The 21,173-nt window shown below is 41.1% G+C and overlaps 2 protein-coding genes and 1 long non-coding RNA gene across 6 annotated transcripts in view; 1 reads left to right on the top strand and 2 right to left on the bottom strand.

Annotated features, from left to right (window-relative positions):
• The window catches only part of CACNB2 (calcium voltage-gated channel auxiliary subunit beta 2), a 146,478-nt gene extending 131,752 nt beyond the window's left edge, over positions 1 to 14,726 (top strand). For both annotated transcript variants that reach the window (XM_059909959.1, XM_059909968.1), the window contains exons 10-13: positions 9,851 to 10,002; positions 11,448 to 11,543; positions 12,619 to 12,804; positions 14,159 to 14,726. In XM_059909959.1, coding sequence (XP_059765942.1) covers positions 9,851 to 10,002; positions 11,448 to 11,543; positions 12,619 to 12,804; positions 14,159 to 14,629 — 905 coding nt within the window. In that variant the 3' untranslated portion in view covers positions 14,630 to 14,726. The remainder of the gene's footprint in view (positions 1 to 9,850; positions 10,003 to 11,447; positions 11,544 to 12,618; positions 12,805 to 14,158) is intronic.
• LOC132356849 (uncharacterized) lies at positions 11,139 to 18,837 on the bottom strand. 2 transcript variants are annotated; one of them, XR_009500127.1, is made up of 4 exons: positions 18,763 to 18,837; positions 17,475 to 17,788; positions 12,803 to 12,928; positions 11,139 to 11,593 (listed from the first exon to the last, which is right to left on the bottom strand). It is a non-coding gene; the product is annotated as an uncharacterized LOC132356849 (long non-coding RNA). The 2 variants fall into 2 exon arrangements; XR_009500126.1 differs by lacking the exon at positions 11,139 to 11,593 and having other exon boundaries at positions 11,726 to 12,928.
• Positions 18,838 to 19,411: 574 nt separating this feature from the next.
• NSUN6 (NOP2/Sun RNA methyltransferase 6) overlaps positions 19,412 to 21,173 on the bottom strand; it is a 75,952-nt gene continuing 74,190 nt past the window's right edge. Inside the window, exon 11 of one of the 2 annotated variants that reach the window (XM_059915260.1) lies at positions 19,412 to 20,269. In XM_059915260.1, coding sequence (XP_059771243.1) covers positions 20,057 to 20,269 — 213 coding nt within the window. In that variant the 3' untranslated portion in view covers positions 19,412 to 20,056. The remainder of the gene's footprint in view (positions 20,270 to 21,173) is intronic. The other variant, XM_059915261.1, reaches the window with a different exon arrangement.

The raw sequence follows: 21,173 nt of genomic DNA, 5'->3' as shown, positions 1-21,173 counted from the left end.
CCTTGATTTTCTGTCCTCTGTGTTTATGCAAACTTGGAAAATGGCTTTGCATTCAGTGTTTGTTGTACATCACAAATCTGTATTTTCTCCAGGGAAAACAAGTTATTCTCTATTGTGGTATTCTTTTAAGCTGTAGTTTTGCTGACATTAAGGATATATTAAAGTTGGGGGAGAAGAGAATTATTGCTGCTATATTGCCCCATAAGAGGATAAACTGTCTGTATTAAAGTACCAACACTCCAATCTTTGCTTTTATTGAAGTCAGTTTTTCTTACCCTTTAAACCAGTTTCTATGTAGCATATATTCCTCAGTCTGCACAATAAGTTCTCTGCAATGTTGCTTTATTTTTAAAGAGTATTAGCATTTCAAAGATCTAAGTCAAATTAAAGCAGTGCTTATGTTCCAGTGTTTGTGAACTGCTGGAAAGTGTATGCTGGAGGAAAGGTAAACCAGACACTGAGTTTGGGGGCAGAAACAACTGCTAAGAACTTCTTCTTTCAAGCATTACTTATTATCCTGGAAGTTCTTTCAACCCAAGGGCAGGTAGGGGCAAACTGGGGGAGTTTATTTTTTATTTTAATATTTACTTGTTTTGGCTGCCCCAGGTCTTAGTTGCAGCACGCAGGATCTTAGTTGCAGCATGTGGACTTCTTAGTTGTGGCATGCGAGCTCTGAGTTGTGACACGTGACCTCTGAGTTTCGGCACACGGGATCTAGTTCCCCAACCAGGGATGGAACCCGGGCCCCCTGCGTTGGGAGCACAGAGTCTTACTGGACCACCAGGGAAGTCCCGGGGAGTTTACTTCAAAAGCATCGTTTTCTTGTATACATTTAGTAAAAAATTAAATTTGAGAAAATTTACCTCAAATTTAATAGACGAGATCAATTACAGCAATTATTTCTTTTATGAAAGGATGAAAGATCCTGTATATTGAAGATATAATTTGATAGGATGAAAGATCCTGTATATTGAAGATATAACTTGATAGGTAAAAATTTGCTTTATACATGAGATTTTAGAAAACTTTCACTGCATAAACAAAAGTATAGTATGTTGCATTTGCAGTTGATTATGCTAATGTACCACTGTGTGACATGAAGAAAAAAAAACCTGAAAATTTTGTAGCTTTAAGTACATACTCAGGTTTTTGGAGTGGTACAGGACTTCTTTGCCTGTGTGGATGGCTTTATATGGGCTCATAAAACTTCTCACCTTTTTTCTCAGTTGAAATATTGGTCAAGCATCATAACTTAAAATATCTACATTAGCTATGCACATAAATTACATTATAGTCTTAGAAGCAAAAATATTATTTAAATTAAAATAGTAAAGGGCCTGGTAATACAGTTATTTGCCAATTCCAAATCCAAACTTTTAAAACTAATAAACTCAGATACTTAATTATTGCTTTATAAAATAATTCACCTCAGAGTTTCTTTAATCTGCCCAACTTTATACTGTCTGCAAATTGTGGCTTGGTTTTACCCCAAGCAATTTTCCAGGGACAAATCAATTTAGGAAACTATGCTACATCTTTGCACCCATTTGTACACAACTGTGTGGTTGTGGGATCTATTTGTGTCACACAATAGCAAAAACTATGTACCGAAAGTGGGAAAATATCAGCAAATAAGAGAGTAAAGGAAGTGAAGCTAGATTTAGCCATGCACATGGCAACAGTTGTAACTGACAGATAACACACAGGGAGCAGGGGAAGGCATTTACTTTGTATATTAGCAACTAAGTGGTCAGATAATAATGTTTACAACTTGGTAAATGTTAGTCCAATTGAGGAGTCAGCTGAGATAATTTGTTAAAGACTGTCTCTTTCACCTTGTCCTGATGGAACTGTTCTGTCTCTAAATTGTGGTGATGGATACAGGAACCTACACGTGATAAAACTGCATAGAGCTCAGTACACACACACACACACACACACACACACACACACACACACACACACACGTGAGTACATAAAACTGGGGAAATCTGAATAAGATGGGTGGATTGTATTAATATTAATATCCTTGTTGTGATATCGCACTACAGTTTTGCAAGATGTTCCCATTGAGGAAAACTGGGTAAAGAGCACAGGGTTCTCTGTTATCTCTTACAACTGCTTGTGAACCTGCAGTTATCTCAACAGAAGCGTCGATTAAAGAAAAGTTCATCACTTATGTTGGTAGCACCAGGGACTGTGGAACGGGGATGACACACCAGAGAGAGCACCCCTTATTTGCTTCTCAGGTGTGGTCTCCAAATCAACAGCATCAGCATCATGGGGGCATCAGTGAAGACTGAACATTCTCAGGCCCCATCCAAACTATAAAATCAGGAACTCTGGAGGTGGGACCCTACAATCTCTGGTTTAACAAGCCCGCCTGGTGATTCTACCATATGCCAGAGTTTGAGAACTACCGATCTTGTTCAAGCCCATCACTGTTCAGTGAAGGATCTGAGAGCCATAGGAAGTGAAGGGATCTGTGTAGTGTGGGTAAGGCACCTACTAACGAATAAAGCTAAGGCTAGACCCTGGGTGTCCTGACTACCAACCACTCCAGGATTTTGTCCACTGAGCAGTGTCGTGATGCTAATTACATCTCTGCCTTCTCTGCGGAAGAGGAAAAAATAATTTATGGAGAATGAAGGGCGGATGATAGACTCTAAAACTAGCCTTGCGAATCGATGTGGAATTTACGGGACTATTGATCTTTTTTTTTTTTTTTAATTAATTTATTTATTTTATTTATGGCTGTGTTGGGTCTTCGTTTCTGTGCGAGGGCTTTCTCTACTTGTGGCAAGCGGGGGCCACTCTTCATCGCGGTGCGCGGGCCTCTCACTATCGCGGCCTCTCTTGCTGCGGAGCACAGGCTCCAGATGCGCAGGCTCAGCAATTGTGGCTCACGGGCTCAGTTGCTCCGCGGCATGTGGGATCCTCCCAGACCAGGGCTCGAACCCGTGTCTCCTGCATTGGCAGGCAGATTCTCAACCACTGCGCCACCAGGGAAGCCCGGGACTATTGATCTTTTGAATCTCATTTCTTCCCTCCTCGTGACCTATCCATTACCAGCGTAGCTATGTCTGTCTTAATAAATTAGCACTTTTTATTCCACAAGATTGCTCCAATGGCCCAGCTATAGCAATATTTCTACCCAAAGGGAGTTCTTCATCTAAATATATTTTGACAGTCAAATTCATTATTCATGTTTTTGAAGATTTATTTAATGAATTTTTTTCTACAACAGCAGCTTCTACCTAATACGTATATAGTCAATTAAAAAGGCAAAAAAAAATGTTACATTATATATATATATTAAATGATTATATTTTTTCTTTGCCTTTTTAACTCATTCTTTCAACACAGTTTTTGAGTGCCAAGCATGTACCAGACACTGTACTGAGGGAAGGAATGGAAGTAATTATGTACTGTTGCCAGTGTTCTATCAGTTCACTGCCTGTTGGAAAAGTTTTCAATCATATCATCAAAATACAATGCAATAAATGTTAACAGAGGTAGGCACAAAGCAATACTTGACATTTATTAAGTATTTACTCTGGGCCAGGCACCACAATAAATGCTTTGCACGTTGATACACTTAGTCCTCATTTCCATTTTCCAAAAAAGAACACTTAGGGGGCTCCAAGAAATGAAGCCTGTCACCCAAGGATCACACACTCTATGAAGTGAGGAAGCCACTTTGGTGCCTGGGACTGGGTGCCCAGAGGCAGACCTCCCTGGGCCTGGGGAAAGGAAAAGAGGCTTAGAGGGGGCTTTACAGATTTCGTTTTTTAGGATAAGTAAGGAACTTGTCAAAATTAGAATTCTGTGCTTAGTGATTATGAAATGGCATTGGAATTACCATCACATCACTGATACCAGAGCCATCGCAAGTCTTATTAATTCTCGAATGACCGCTTGGATGTCGTCCAACGCTAGCTACAAAGTGTAACAACCGCCTCTGTTTTTACAGTATTGTTCAATTATAGAAATGTCTTTCCAAACGAACGCACTTCCCTTCTTTCTCGTCTTCCAGAAAACATGATGATTGTTTCTGAGCTCTGAGTTTTTTCTTTTAATTGAAGTACAGCTGATTTAACAATGTTGTGTTAATTTCTGCTGTATAGCAAAGTGATTCAGTTATACATATATGTACATTTTTTTATATTCTTTTCCATTATGGTTTATCACAGGATATTGAATACGGTTCCCTGTGCTATACGGGAGGACCTTGTTGTTTATCCATCCTATATATACTAGTTTGCATCTGCTAATCCCAAACTCCCAGTCCTTCCCTCCCCCACCCCCCTCCCCCTTGGCAACCGCAAGTCCGTTCTGTGAGTCCATTTGTTTCCTAGAAAAGTTCATTTGTGTCATATTTTAGATTCCACATGTAAGTGATATCATATGGTATCTTTCTCTTTCTGACTCACTTCACTTAGTATGATGATGGCTGGGTCCATCCATGTTGCTGCAAATGGCATTATTTCATTCTTGTTTATGGCTGAGTAGTATTCCATTGTATATATGTACCACATCTTCTTTAGCCATTCATCTGTCGATGGGCATTTAGGTTGTTTTCATGTCTTGGCTATTGTGAGTAGTGCTGCTATGTACATAGAGGCGCATGTCTCTTTTTGAATTATAGTTTTGTCTGTGTATATCCCCAGGAGTTGGACTGCAGGATCATATGGCAACTCTGTTTTTAGCTTTTTGAGGAACCTACATACTGTTTTCCATAGTATCAGCACCAGTTTTAATTCAATGGCTGTTAAGCGATTGGGATTTGGACAGGTGAATAAGGCTTTTCAGTTTCAGAAATGAACATCAGCTGTCTTTGACATTTCTTTTTTGAAATAAATTCTAAGCGTGATGTACTCTGTCAAAGAAAAACTACTAGTACGGGTACATTTCTTTTTGAAGCATCATTTTTACTTGGAAGTTAAAAGTATTTCTTCATAATTCATTGGTCATCTTATTTTAAGGTTTACTTACTAATATGTTACACTGGGATTCTGAAAAAAATCTCCTTTAAATTTTTAAATGAATATCTCATTTCCCCCCTTAATTTAAAAAGTGTTAAGATATTTGTATATGTAAGAATACTAGAAGATATAAATATATGCATATATATACACATATATACATGATACATATATTAAGAAATTGACATGTTGATAGTAATTTTTGGATACATAATAAGATAATGGATTATTTTCTTTTATGTTTATCTGTTACTCAGATTTTATGCCATGAACAAGTACTACATTTATAATCTTTTTTTTTCATAGTACTGAAACCGCTAAGAAAAATGAAGTTTTTTTAAGGTGTGGGACTCTGTGTGATTAACTGTTATTTAACTGAGTACATGGATGAAAATCTTTGTGATCAAATTTCTTTTTATTGAGACATTCCTGACATATACCATTAGATTATTTCAGGTATACAACATGACTTGACCCATGTATATATTGTGTTATGATCACAGAAAGTCTAGTTACAAGTTTATGTACAAACAGTTACGAGTCTTCTTGTGAGGAGAACTCCTAAGATCCACTCTCTTAGCAACTTTCAAATATACAGTATTAGTAACTATAGTCACCACGCTGTGCGTCACATCCGTGGGACTTATTTGTACTTTTGGCCACCCTCACCCACCCCCCACTTCCCACCTCTGGCTACCCCCAATCTGTTCTTTTTACCTATGCTTTTTTTTTTTTTCCTCCAATTCCACATTTCAGTCAAGATTCTATCACTGGATCACATGGTAGCTCTATTTTTAATTTTTGGAGGAACCTCCATATCATTTTCCATAGTGACAGCACCAGTTCACATTCCCACCAACAGTGCAGGAGGGTTCCCTTTTCTCCACATTATCACCACAGCACTTATTATCTTTTTGATGATAGCCATCCTAACAGGTGTGAGGTGATATCTCATTGGGGTTTTGATTTGCATTTCCCTGATGGTTAGGGATGTTGAGCGCCTTTTCATATACCTGTCAGCCATCTGTATGTCGTCTTTGGAAAAATGTCTATTCAGGTCTTCTTCCCATTTGTTAATTGGACTGTTTGGTTTTTGCTATTAAGCTGTAAGAGTTCTTTATATATTTTGGAAATTAACTCATCCTATACAAGCATGCCTCATTTTACTGTGCTTTTCACTTTATTGCACTTTGCAGATATTGTGTTTTTCACAAATTGAAGGTTTGTGGCAACCCTGCCTTGAGCAAGTCTATTGGCACCATTTTTCTAACATTGCTCGCTTCGTGTTTTTGTGTTACATTCTGGTTATTCTCACAATATTTCAAACTTTTTCATTATATTTGCTATGGTGATCTGTGATCAGTGATCTTCATTACTACTATGACTCTCTGAAGGGTCAGATGATGGTTAGCATTTTTTAGCAATCAAGTATTTTTTAATTATGTACATGGATTTTATAAGACATAATGCTTTTGCACACTTAATAAACTACAATTTAGTGTAAACATAACTTTTATATGCACTGGGAAACCAAAAAGTTCATGTGACTTGCTTTATTGTGGCAGTCTGGAACCAAACCTGCAATATCTCTGATGTATGCCTGTATATATGATTTGCAAATATTTTCTCCCATTTGGCAGGTTGCCTTTTCATTTTGTTGATGGTTTCCTTTGCTGTGCAGAAGCTTTTTAGTTTGATGTAGTCTCACTTGTTTACTTTGGGTTTTCTTGTGTTTGCTTTTGGTGTCAAATCCAAAAAAGCATTGCCAAGACAAACGTCAAGGAACTTACCACCTTTGTTTTTTTTTAGGAGTTTTATGGTTTCGGGATATACATTTAAGCCTTTAATCCATTTTGAGCTGATTTTCGTGTATGGTGTAAGATAGTGGTCCAGTTTCACTCTTACGCACATGGCTGTCGTTTTCACCCAGCACAATTATTGAAGAGACTGTCCTTTTCCCCACTGTATGTTCTTGGCTCCTTTGTCATAAATTAATTGACCATATACGCATGGGTTTACTTCTGGGCTCTTCTAGTCTGTTCCACTGGTCTATGGATCTGTTTTTAACGCCAGTACCATACTGTTTTATTATAGTTTTGTGATATAGTTTGAAGTCAGGAAGCATGATTCCTCCAGCTTTGTTCTTTCTCAAGATTGCTTTGGCTGTTTGGGGTCTTTTGTGATTCCATACAAATTTTAGGATTGTTCTGTATCTGTGAAAAATGCCATTAGATTTTCGATAGGGATTGCAATAAATCTGTAGATCACTTGGGTAGTATGGACATTTTGACAATATAATTCTTCCAATCCATGAGCACGGAATATCTATTTATTTGTGTCTTCAGTTTCTTTCATCGGTGTCTTACAGTTTTCAGAGTACAGGTCTTTCACCTCCTTGGTTTTATTTATTCCTAGGTATTCTTTTTGATGCAACTGTAAATGGGATTGTTTTCTTACTTCCTCTTTCTGATAGTTCATTATTAGTGTATAGGAATGCAACAGATTTTTGTAAGCTAATTTTGTATCCTGCAACTTTACTGAATTCGTTTATTAGTTCTAACGGTCTTTTGGTGGAATCTTTAAGAGTTTTCTGTATATACTATCATGTCATCTACAAACAGTGAAAGTTTTACTTCCTTTCCAATTTATATGCCTTTTGTTTCTTGCCAAACTGCTCTGGCTCGGACTTTCAATACTATGTTGAAAGAAGTGGTGAGAGTGGGCATCCCTGTGTCGTTCCTGATCTCAGAGGAAAAGCTTTCAGCATTTCCATTGAGTGTGGTGTTGGCTGTGGACCAATCAAATTTCTTAATGCTTACAATAAATACTAACTTAGATCGGAACTTGACTGTTGGGGATCAGTGGCTGTGAAAACATTTATAGGGCACAAAGAAGCAAGGTTATATTGGAATAAAATTTTAAAGAGCACGAGAAAAGAGAGCAAATAAGAGTGTCAGTAATGTTTTAGAACTCCTCTATTGTGAAAGAAATGATCAAAAGGCCACTTTTATTTCTAAAACTGTTGTTTAAGGGAATTCCAATATATATGAAGTAAAGAATGTTCTAGGAAACCTCAGGTACTCATCACCTAGTTTCAACTATCATCTATTCATGGCCAGTCTGGTTTCATTTCCAGTCTTCCCCCTGCCTTCCTCTCCTGTCTCTCCATTATTTTGAAGCTAATCCCAGACATCATATGATGTTATCTGTAAATGTTTCAGTATGTATTTCTAAACATTGAAGACCCTTTTTATTTAAACCATGATGCCATTATCGATAGACCTTAACAGTACATCCCTAATACCATCAGGTTGCCACTCAGCCATGTATCATTTCCCAACTGTCATGTATTATACATATACACACATACATTTTATATATATAAGCATTCTATATATAAACATTTTATTCACTTATATGCATTATATTCACTTTATGCATTATAAATATATAAATTACTGTTTGAATCAGGATCCAAATAAAGTCCATACATTGCAAATGTTTCCTAGGTCCTTAAATCTCTTAATCTAGTTTTCCATATATCTTTTTTATTTCCTTGTAATTTTTTGAAGAAACTGGGTCACTTATTCTACAGGGTTTTCAGAGAGTGAATTTTGCTAACTGCATTACACTGGCGTAGTTTATATATAATTGTCTGTTCCCTGTATTTCTTATAAACTGATAGCTCCAGAAGCGTAACGGTTTTTTTTTTTTTTCTTTTAGCAAAACTATGTCATGGGTGGTAATGTGACCAAATATTATTTTAAAGCCAGTATCTCAAGTGGTTTGGGCCCTGATTTTAAAGACAGCCAGGTTGAATGAAAGGACTCTAGTCATAACATACTTTGAGGCAGACAATAGTGACTTGCCTTTTCTGGAATAATGTACTAGTTAAAATTATCTCCAGGCATCTTCTGCATGGATGCAAATGCGTAAGAGGAATGAAATGGTATTCTGTAGGTCTAGGAATCTCATGGAATTGGCCCTTCACGACTGCAGTGGGCACTGTAAAATACATATTATGCTTTATAGACCTATGATGTCTAGTAAAGTAGTTTCTGGCTATTTAACTTATTTAAATTAAATTTCAAAAATTTATTCATTCATTCACAAGTGCTACATTTCAGGTGCTCCACAGGCATATGAGGGTTGTGGCTACCATACTGGACAGCAGTGGTACCGAAATGGAGAAGCAGATGAAATGCATAAAATTTCTTTGGCATTCACATAGATTTTTGGATGTTTATATAGTTTGTATTTCTGTAATGCTGTCTCTAATATATAACTGCCCTTTTAAAGCATGAATGTTACAGGGCTGTTCTGTTGTTGGTGGGAAATATGAGAAGCGTGTTTTTGGACAAGTTTGTTGTAGACACTCTTAAAATCTCTCCAGTTTTCTGTTGTAGTTCGGCTTGGTAATAAGCATCTCTAGACTCTATCAATCATCTCCAGAAGGCGTACCAATAGGTGGCATATAAACACAGATAAGCGTGACAGGAAGGCTGGTGGTGGGTGCTAGGCTAGAGTGGTCAGAAACAAACACAGGGAAGACCTCTCTTCAAGTTTCTATTTCACAACACTTTAGTGAAATGACTTAATGAAGTTTTATAGCACCAAAACCACGTCAGCACAGAGAGCCAGAAACGTTGACTCTCACACTGTGTTTGTTAGATGTCTGGTTGAGAGAGGAATTCCCTAAATGCTAGAGGTATTGTGAAGGAACGGCTCTCTCCAAAGGATACCTGTTACCAGCTCTCTTACCTGTAGACATCAACCTCACCTACCTGAGTACTGTTTTACTTTGTCTCAATCTGGTCTAAAAATGCTGTATGTCAAGTAATCAAACTCTGCTTAACCTTTTACAGCGGAAGTTCAGAGTGAAATTGAAAGGATTTTTGAACTTGCAAGAACACTGCAACTGGTGGTCCTTGATGCAGATACTATTAATCATCCAGCACAACTTAGTAAAACCTCTCTGGCCCCTATTATAGTGTATGTCAAGATTTCTTCTCCTAAGGTAAGTAGGGTTGTTACTGTTCGCTCTGTAATGGAACTTTACTAAAATGTGTATTTATAGTCTGCTTTCCAATTATAAACTGGCTGTGTCTTTATCCATCACAAAGGGTCTGAAGAGAGATGTGGTAGCCGAGAATTGTTAAGATTCATATAAGCGAGCATGATGATGAGTTTCATGGCTTAGGAGAGTGATTCCCAAAGTGTGGTCCATAGATTCCTGGTGGGGGAGGTTCTGAAACACTTTTAGAGGGTCCATGAGGTCAGAACCATTTCCATGATTATTATCTAAGCATTATCTAATACTCAGACATCCTCCCCCTTTTTCACTGGTTTGACCTTTGCACCAATGGTGCAGAAGCAGTGGTGGGTGATGTCTAAGCAGGAATCAAGACCACAGTAGCAGTAGCAGCTGTGGCATTCTCCCTCCCCATGCACTCCCAGGTTAAAAAAAAACACACACAACCCAGTTTCACTTAAGAATGTCCTGATGAAGTAGTAAAAATGCTTAAATTTTGACTCTTCAGTACAAACCTTTTTAATATTCTATGTAACGAAATGGGAAGTACACTTCAAGTTCTTTAGCTACGTACTCGAAGTCTGTTTGTTATCTTGAGGGCAGGTACCAGTGTGATTCTTCAAGTCATAAACCAAAGTAGCCACTTTCATCCTGGAACACCATTTTTATTGGAAAGAACAACTGACAGACATGTCCTTCAAATTTCAGGACAGATCAATGGAATTTAATGTAACAGAGTAAGAAAAGTTCATTGATTGATAGGGGTTTAGATTTCACATGAGAGCTAGTCTTTAAAAAGCTACCACTTGTTTACTGTAGTATCAAAGAAAGATATCCACAATTATCTGAAAAGGCTACTAAAATACTCCTTTTCTGAATTACGTATCTATAGGGGAGTGGATTTTCTTTGCCTGTTTCAAACAATATACTGTGGCAGATTAAATGTAGAAGCAGGGAACATCAGCTATCATCTTCTGTGAAGCCAGGCATTAGAGAAACCTGCAAATAATTTAGCTATTTTTATCAGAATGTGTGACATGTTAACATATAAGAGGTTTACTGGTCATTCTTAAATGAATTTTTCAGTTTTAATTTCTAATATGTAACTATTACAGTTCACATAAAAAGCTCTTGGGAGTTCTCCAAAGGTTTTAAACACATAAATCATGAGACAAAGTTTGAGAACTGCTAGCCTTGAAAAAAGACAAGACTCATAAAAATCTCCACGCTGGTGATTTTTGAAGCTTGCGACTGAGATTTATGTTAACGTGTTAATTTTGCTGATCATCTTGAAGATTCTGTTTTCTAGCTCAGTCTATTTGTAAACCATTAGTGCTGTATGCAAAAGACCCCAGAGAAAGGAATGAATAATGAACCTTGTTGTTTACCTGAGTGCAGAGACCCCAGTTTAAGAATCTCATCTTTTACAGGTTTTACAAAGGTTAATAAAATCTCGAGGGAAATCTCAAGCTAAACACCTCAATGTTCAGATGGTAGCAGCAGATAAGCTGGCTCAGTGCCCTCCGGTAAGTCTCTCTCTGCAGTATAATCCACTTGAAGGCTTCAGACCCACATTCTGTTAACAAAAACCAGACGGACAGGTAAACGCCTGTCCAGGGAGAGAACCCTGCCCATTAACAGTGGGTTTCCTCCCAAAGACGGGAACAGTCTACCTCTTACCACGAGCACAAGCACTTGTCTAGGTCATGGTCGTGGCTTACGAACGGCTACGGTGTGTTCCGTGGTGACCTCGCTTTGTTAATCTAACACCTCAGTACTATCTTAAATGAAACACAATCGTTGTTTAAAAACTTTGGTTTAAAAGACGGCTCTGTTTGGGGTTGGTTTATTATTCACTTCTAATCAGGGAGCAAGTTGCTGGCTCTTCATCACCATCTAAGAAATTGATCTGAGACCATTTCTAAACCACTCAGTAACCAGATTCTGACCCCTGAACACATTCCTACCTCGAATCCCTTGCTCTGCATACCACGCTTTGGGACCGTATGCTTCTGGCTTTTTTAAAATGAAGGTATCTCAGAAGCCTTATGAACTATGATCAGATCCACGTGTAATTACTGGGAGTACGTTAACATTTATAGGAACTCTGAACTGTTTTGCAGTCTGGACCACATCAAATCATGAGAGGCTTCGGCTTCCTCACGTCTTCACCTCACCTCAGTCATTTCCAAGGTTCAGCTTTTCATAGTCTCTGTCAAAGACAGGCTTCTTCCTGTACTGTGTGTTTGGCTTATAGTCTCATTTTCTTTTCTATGTCTCTCCCCTAGCATAGGATCAGTTCCTTTTTTCAGTGTGGGCCACTTTTCTCTGGTGGCCCTAACAACTGTTATCACACCTGCTCACTTCCTGGTCATTCACACGGCGAAGCAGCCGTGTCCTCCACAGCGACCTGAGGCCAGACGCGCATAACCTGACCTTAGCGGATGGCCCGCCAAGGCGAGGAGGAAGGAGGAGCCCGTTGCCTCGGGCAGGGACGCGGCGTGCAGCTCTCGGGCGCCCTCCTTGCTCCGCGCGTGCGGGGAGGCGCCGGGCGGGCCCTGGCTGCTGTCAGCATGCCGTCTGCACTGTCTGCCCCTGCAGGAGCTGTTCGATGTGATTCTGGATGAGAACCAGCTCGAGGACGCCTGTGAGCACCTTGCCGACTACCTGGAGGCCTACTGGAAGGCCACCCACCCTCCCAGCAGCAGCCTCCCCAACCCTCTCCTCAGCCGTACCTTGGCCACCTCGACCCTGCCCATCAGCCCCGCTCTGGTCCCCAGCTCACAGGTGAGGGGCGCTCGCGTCACTGGGGTCCCGGGCTCCGGGGCGGTGCTCGTTCCAGTCGGGCAGCCCTGTCCAGAATGAGGTGGAACACCGAGTCCCTTAAGTGTCTCCAGCGTGAGCCAGGCACCTGTAAGAGGAGGAGTGTAAACAGCATCCTGTGAAGTACCGTAAGTCCCCCATATCGAACGAGTTCCGTTCCGAGAATGCATTCCTAAGTCCAGCAAAGTTAGCCTAGGCTACCCACTAACCCAATCGGCTATATAGTACTGTACCGTGACAGGTTTATCATACCTTGCACACAAATAATACAGAAAAAACAAACAAAAGATAAAACATTTTTAACCTTACAGTACAGTCCCTTGAAAAGGACAGTAGTACCCGCTAGGTCACCACTGCTTTTACGCTCGCTTCCGACCATCCTGGGCTTGAAATAAAGATACTGTACTACCGTACTCTATACGGTACAGTAAAGAACACAAAAGCACAACCACTTGTAGAGGATGCACGCACATGACAATGTACGCCAGACAAATGATCTAACTTACGTGATTCTACATGCGAAGCTATGTTTGCATCTTTGAAAGTTCACAACCTGAAGGTCTGTATGTAGGGGACTTACTGTATATAAACTGTAAAATCCGCTCTCCCCATATTCTGGTAGGGCCAGGATAGAGGAACTTTCTATGTGGCCGGCAGCACAGACTGTGGACTCAGACTACCTGGGTTCAATTCCCTCTCCACCCCTTCCCAGGGGTTTAACCTTGGATAAAATCCTTACCTGCCCTTTGCCTCAGGAATACCAATGACCCTACCTCGTGGGGCTGTCATGTGACTTTTCTCATGAGACTGGCTTACAGGGTTGTTGTATTTAATCAGTCAGTATACGCGACTGTCTCATAACACTGCTGGTCTCATATTAAGTGCCACTTAAGCATTTGACATTTTATCATTTTTTTTCCCTTAAAGCCAACATCCTACGAACTTTTAATCTTCCCACCTGTATTCGAGCAGAGGTGGTTAAGTGTCCACCCATGTGTAGACAGATCTCAGGCACCTGTATCTATATTTGAACCACAAGAGAACATATAAAAGAATGCCCTCCCTCCTTCATTCATTCATTTAAAAAAATAAAGTTACTCTGTGTGCTGTTCTAGGCGCTTACAGATTAACAGAAAGTCCAACACAATATAAATGCTACGGGATGTTATCGAACACATTAAGCGACCAAGCTAGGTGAGATTTCATTTCAGCACGTTAGAGACTTTGAAAAGGGACTAGACTTCTATGGACTGGCCTTCGTGACAGCTCCCCAGACCCCGACCTTGGCTGAGACCTGTGTCTGCTCCTTCGCCTCCAGGGTTCTCAAGGGGATCCGAGGACCGATCGCATGGCTGCCGCCCGTTCTGCCTCCCAAGCTGAAGAAGAACCCTGCCCAGACCCGGTCAAGAAACCCCAGCACCACAGCCATCGCAGCGGGGCCAGCCGAGGCCTCTCCAGGCAGGAGACCTTGGATTCAGAAACGCAGGAGAGTCGCGACTCCGCATACGCGGAGCCCAAGGAAGATTATTCCCACGAACACGCGGACCACTGTGCCCCGCACCGAGATCACAGCCACCGAGAGGAACCCCACGGGGGCGGGGAGCGCAGACACAGGGAGTCCCGGCACCGCTCGCGGGACCCAGATCGAGAGCAGGACCACAACGAGGGCGACAAACAGTGGAGCCGCCACAAATCCAAGGATCGCTACTGTGACAGGGAGGGGGAAGGGGTGTCCAGGAGACGGCACGAGGCTGGGGACTGGAACAGGGAGGTTTACATCCGCCAGTGACTTTCGCCCTTTTGTGTCGTTGGTTTTTTAAGTAGGTCAAGTCTTGAATACCACCACCCTCCAACTCAATCTTGGGGGTCTACATTGCAATCATATGTGATCTGTCTTGTATATTTTGTACTGCTGTTGCTTGGATAGCAACAGCATGAAATAGAGAATATACTTTTTTTTTTTCCTTTTGTAAGTAAGTGCTATATAAATTCGCCTGGAAAGGCTGCAGTCCTCTGGTTGTCTACTGGACTTTGAAATCTGTCTAGGATCGCTGCCACTTGAACAATATCGTCTGTTGCCATCCAGGTGGCATCAGGATTATAAGAAGCATAGCTGATGTTTTCGAAAATGTGGTTGATGTATCCAGCGGGCCAGAATCAATCGGCCCACATAAAACGTGGAATTTCTTGATTCTCCCGATTTTGAAATATGTAGGCACCTGATTTGCATATTCATCCGTGGACCACTGTTTCTTGCTTGTACCTCTGGCTGACTGACTAAATTTGGGGACAGACTGTCTTGCCTTACACATAGGGGATCAAAGTCAGAATCTATTTTCTATGTACTAGTATTGTGTACTGTATAGACAGTTTGTAAATGTTATTTCTGCAAACACCTTCTTATGATAATTATATATAATATATATATATATATATCAATCAATCAGTTTGATCACACTATTTTAGAGTCTTAATGCCAAGCCAGCAGATTTGCTTTCTGAATTACAGGGACTAGAAATGCCCACCTTCAGGAAATTTGTAATAACGTTGTCTAGACACCTGTTCCCGTTCTAGTAGAGAGTCTGTACATACTGTAAATACGTGTGACCGCCTGACTTGAAAAGGTTTGATTTCTGAATGTTTCACCATCCCTGTACGTTAATCATTGTGACCATAAATTCTGGGAAATATAACCAAACTCCAAGGGTTGCTCCGCTCCGTGCAGTTCACACTGATGAGTGTGACAGCCTCGTCCTGCATAGCCAGTGTCTCAGGTCACAGCACTGGGGTCTGGGAGCCGCATGCGCACGAGCCAGTGACGGGCGTGCACGCTGACGACTGCAGCAGCCAGCCCGGGGCCGAGCTGTCAGGGCCCAGGAGGGCGCTCACCGCCAGAGGAGACGCCCTGGAGAGCTGCCCCCCGCTGGCTCCTGGAGAGGGACCGTACGGGCCACTCTGACTGAGTGTTTCACTGGAAATGTCCGACGACCTCTCGTCTGAGGGAGAAGCGTTTACACAGATGCTCCCGACTCCCCCATCTCCTCACCTCGCCCGCCGTGCCTGCTGTGTCCCCCCCGCTGCCCGCTCCGACACTTTCACTGTCCGTCACAATCTCCAAGTGCTTCTTATAACCAAAGCTTCTGCTCTTCGGAAGAAATCAGGGCAAAATGAGGTGACTTGAAGTGAACAAGACGTTGAGGAGGTTTTCCTGCATCAGACACCTGCTCTGAGGGGACGCCAGAAGATGCTGTGGCCCTGCGTCAGGGACACCGCCGAACGCGGCCCACGAGGTGGTGGTCATGCTGAGCCTGAAACCTCCTCTGTCTCTCCTAAGTGTCCGTCTGTCCAGCTATGACTGGACAGGTAAGACAGACAGTATTAGGCGTGCAAGTACCTGGCACTTGAAGTCTGTCCCTGGAAAACGCCTGTCTTGATTGCCTACCTTCAGACCTGGACATTAAAAATTACTATTTTGTTAAATAAGTTAAGCTATTTTTTGTTTCGCTTCTTTGATTATTCCAGGTTCTTGCCAAATATTCTTGGACCTTTATAAGTACAACTGTTTCACATCTAACTCCTTATTCCTCTCCCCCAAAGAAAACTCAGAGTTGTAAAAATGAGTTAACATATATAGTGTTTTATCAGCTAATATAGGAACCATTTCCTTCAATCTCTTTGTTAATTAGCTCTGTACTGTTGACATACCTTTATTTATTGAATATAAAAACAGTAGTCATAATATATAAATTTTTGATGTAAAATATTCACATCATTGGGAAACCGTATTCCAATTAAAGTTACTTTTATAAAATACTTCCCATCAACTGTCCATCACGGTACCATATCGATGATCACCAGCCCCGACCTTTCCTATACAAAGTTTCATCCCAGTTCATGACTTTGGAATATGTAAATTCTTGAAGTACAACTGGTATGTATCTTTTTTGCTGCTACCATTAATCCCTTTCAAAGAATCATGCTAACGGATTCCATTTTTTAAATTTTGACTTGGACTCTTCGTTTCTCACTTTACTGTGAAACACATTAGTCCAAATCAGAGTATTCCGCAAAATCTCTACTGCAGTACTTAGAGCACCCATAAGTGAAAACTGTAGAGTGGGCATATGTGTAAACGGTGTGTACTAAATATGTAATTGAAGAAATAATCCCAAGGACAATGGGATATTCACTGACTTGTGGAATGTAAAATTCTAGTCTTTTCACACAGCAAAGGTTTAATCTTAACCGACTCAGTTGTAGAATGATTGTTGTAGTTAACCTAGAAAATGCTGGAAATGTTTCAAATAGTTCTCTTTTTTGTCACACCCATTTCAGCCTTTCCTCTGCTCTTTCTCTACTGCTCATTTTAGTTACTGTTACAAAAAGGTGCTGCCTAACATAGGATGTCTTAGTTATTCTGTACTTTGGGACAATGCCACATTTTAACATGGTCTGCTCTGCGTTCATGTTAAACCTTCACTGTCAGCTACACTGAACTGTTCAACAAGCCTGGTTTAAAGTCATTCATTCATATCAAACAAATAAAGAGCTGGCTTCTGCACTGTCTACTATTAGTCGTATTAAGTGCCATTTTAGGAATGATTCTTACAGCTGAAAGTATGTAAAATACTCACCTGCACTTCCCGTGTGTGGCGCATCACCCTGGGGGGTGCTGCCCGTCACTGATGGGTTGTGGTCATCTCCCCACGACATCTGAGAAGTGACAGCTTCCGGCAGGTCAAAGGCCTCTGAAGGCCTGAGCACGGCAAAGCCAACTTTCTCCCACCTTCATCCTATATGTTCTGCAATTCTTGCCTCCGATGCTGAACTGTACTTTTCCTTTCTAAAATGAAGATCCCTTCTGATGACAAATGTAATTCCTTGCCCTTTGCTCGGTGACACGATGCTGCTAGCCCTGGATAATCTCACTAACGCGTCAAGAGTCATGCTGTTGGAGAAAACAGGCAATCAGAGGGCTCTGGGTCAGTTGTTGAATTGTGTTATATTTTTAACTGTTTGTACTTTACTGTTTAAAATGTGATATACGGTTTTGAAGTAAAACGTACTCACTGTTGAATTAAAATGCTTCTGTTTCACAGATATAACTATGGTAACATTAAATATGTTAAAAGAGAATATATTCATTCTCTTCCACATTTCCCTGATTTTTGTCCTTTTATCATATTTTTTCTTAAATGTCTGTGTTCCTTAAGATTGAATGTGTTTTATTTTCCAATTTGTTTTATTTTTTTGAAAGAAAGAAACCCACTGAAAAATGTCTATGTTAAAGAAACGAATTTTAGCAATATTTTTTATTTGTCCTGTTTTCAATATGCAAATTATTTTTCTTCTGTTTTGCCTGTATTGCTTGTATTTTGATATTTGTTGGTACTAATCAAAACTTCACACATTTGCTACTAGGCTCCTTCCCTACCATTTCCGTCCCAGCCTAGCACCTAAGGCTCTGCAGAGCATAAGAAGGGATGGATTTTTTGTATTTTTCAAAAACGTATTGAAAGTTCGAGGAAGTATGCTGAGCCCTAGAAGCAGAAGTACCACAGGTGAACAGTGTTTCTCTTTAGGCAGATGACATCTACTGGATATCAGGCAGAATGAGGGATGGAAAGCAGTCAGTCACGTGTTTGAATCTTAGGGAGCTTGACGGGGTTTCTCCCTCGTTCAATAAGCGTGTAACAATGATCTGCTCTGAAGCTGTACAGAAAGCACAGTCCTGCCTCTGGAATGTTCCCAAGCCTGGGGGCAGCGGTCCAGGGCATGCCTCGTACACTACAGTGATGTGTCAAGTGCCGTGACAGGAGGAGACAGAGGTACGAGGGGTGTAGAGAGAGACATGCCCGACCAGCCCCAGAGAAGGGTGTGCAAGAGAGGCTTCCTCAGAGGAGAGGCCTCTGAAGATCTCACCTGATCCGAGGTGAGATGAGCATTCTTCACAGATCCAAGGAAGTTGCAAGAAATTCCTAACGGAGACCGAGACCTACGAAGGAAAAAAAAAACCGTTAGGCAACTGCCCGAGGCTCAGGAATGTTGAGGTGATTTGAATTAACAAAAGAGATGTATTTAACACGACATGAGATAGCTTTTAAACTATGGCTGGGTATTTTAATATATTTTACCTAAAAAGCAGGTGGGCTGAAAAGCAAGGCTACAGTTACAATTCATTTTAAAAAGGCCATCCACTTATACTGGCCACCATGGGTGATGTTTGGTCACCTGTGCAGTCTGGGCGATTTCAGGTTTGATGGTGAAGTGGTCTTGTTTCGTTGTGATGTAGTCACAGCTGCTTGGCCTGGGGAAGGTGTTGTGGAGTCGCTTCTGTTCAGAGGGAGAACACCAAGGCTTGGCTGAGAGCGGCCACTTCCCAGCTCTCACAAGATGGCTTTCTCACCAATCACATCTTGAAGAACTTGCATGTATTCCGTTAGATGATAAAAGGTACCCGAACTGTGCGACAGTCTCATTTTTAATCTACAGAATTCTAAAAAAATTCATTTTAGTTTTTAGTTTAAAATATGACAGAAGAAAAAAAAGTCAACATAGTGAAGGGAGACTGTCACTGGGAGTAGTCCAGAATTCATTTGAAAGAGGGTTGATTTACCAAATAGTAAACAGAAAAAGTCACGTAAAATCCCCAGCTCTGTTCCTGGCACTTGATAAATAAGTTACAGTTCCCACACCCTGAATTCTGAAGGAACTCAATAACGGAAAACGTGTTTTATAACCAAATTAAATACTGCTAATTTTATTCCTTTTGTTAAATCCACTGATTTTAACATTAAAAATGACTTGCATTCTTTACGAATTAAAACAAAGACCCCAAATGAAAATATGTTCCAGACATCTTCAGGCATCTCCTTTTCTTTATACTCTGCTAAATCCATAAAGGAAAAGTATTTTAAACACACAAGATACAGTCTCAAAGTGCCCCCTCTCCACCCCCCGGCCACCTCCTCTGTGAAGTACAGTCTCTTGATTCCCGGGGGGACAGCCGGCAGCCTCTGTGAAGTACAGTCTCTTGATTCTCGGGGGGACAGCCGGCAGCCTCTGTGAAGTACAGTCTCTTGATTCCCGGGGGGACAGCCGGCAGCCTTTTCTGTTTCCTCAGCAACCACGGCATCAATCATGTGGCCTGACAACAGTTTTTGGTTTAAAAAAAAAAAACATGTAAAACGTTTGGAACTTTCTAAGGATCCTTCTCCTAGGTGCTTTTGCATTTTACAAATTTTGCAATGAAAAAGCCTATACAATCCTTATTTGCGAGCCAAATCGTGTCTTCTATCCTGGCGTCTCTGAGAGAACCAGTGTCAGTGTCCTGTGATGGCACCACGCAGGGATCGAATCGCTGCAGCCGTTTCAGTTGTTCAGATGACAGGCCGGCTCCCAGCATCCCTTCTCCTCCAACCTGAGGGTCCTGCTCGGAGAGACAAATAAACACAGACAAACATCCTCACGTCGGGAAGTGTGCCTGTGTACCATTTACGTAAAAGGACAAACTGAGCTGTACCTACCACCAATTCCAGAAACAGAAAAATGAGTAAATACCTTTTATTTTTGTGAAATGGACACGCTGCTTTTCCGGGTAGTAGAGTGGGAGGGTGGTAACATGCAGCCACTTGATGACTGAGTCCCTAGGGTGGCCCTTACGCTTATCAAGGCCCACGACGTGCAGAAGAGACCGGGGCCCCACACTTCGAAGCACGTGGATTCACATCACAGCTCTGCCACAGCTTAGCTGCGTGGCTTTAGGAAAGTAACTTACCTTACCTGCTTCCTCATCTACGAAACAGGTGAAATACTCTGATCTGAGGCTTAAGTAAGTAAGGTGGTATCGGGCCTGGCACAGAGTGGGCACTTAGCAAGTGGAACATTATTATCAGTTACAGCAGGAGGTGAAAACCCAGCTTTCTTTGTCAGACTCCCCAAAACTGACAGGAGCTTCTTGGGCATCTGAAGATGCCTCTCTCTGGCCCATACCTATTGGATGATAAAAGTCCTCTTTTTTTGTTGTTGTTTTTAAATGTACTAGGATATTAAAGGAGATGAGAAAACTAAAGCTGCCTCGATTAGTTTAGAGGAATACAGAATCATAAGGAACTGAGTGATCCGTGCAAACCACTACTACAAAAGATGCATAAGCCTAACTTAAGTCACTATTTCACAAATGTTTGTGTTACTGAAGATATATTTTCTTAGGTTTATATCTGAAAACCTATCGTTTATTAACCCATGTGTGTGTGCGGGGAGTTCCATCTCTTTTAGGTACATACTGAGTGTATATGTATATACACACACATCAAATTCAAGTGAATTCTCAA

This window comes from Balaenoptera ricei, chromosome 2 (assembly GCF_028023285.1).
Source record: "Balaenoptera ricei isolate mBalRic1 chromosome 2, mBalRic1.hap2, whole genome shotgun sequence".
Lineage (NCBI taxonomy): Eukaryota > Metazoa > Chordata > Mammalia > Artiodactyla > Balaenopteridae > Balaenoptera > Balaenoptera ricei.
The sequence above is the reverse complement of the archived record's forward strand: the minus strand, read 5'-3'. Positions and strand labels throughout refer to the sequence as shown.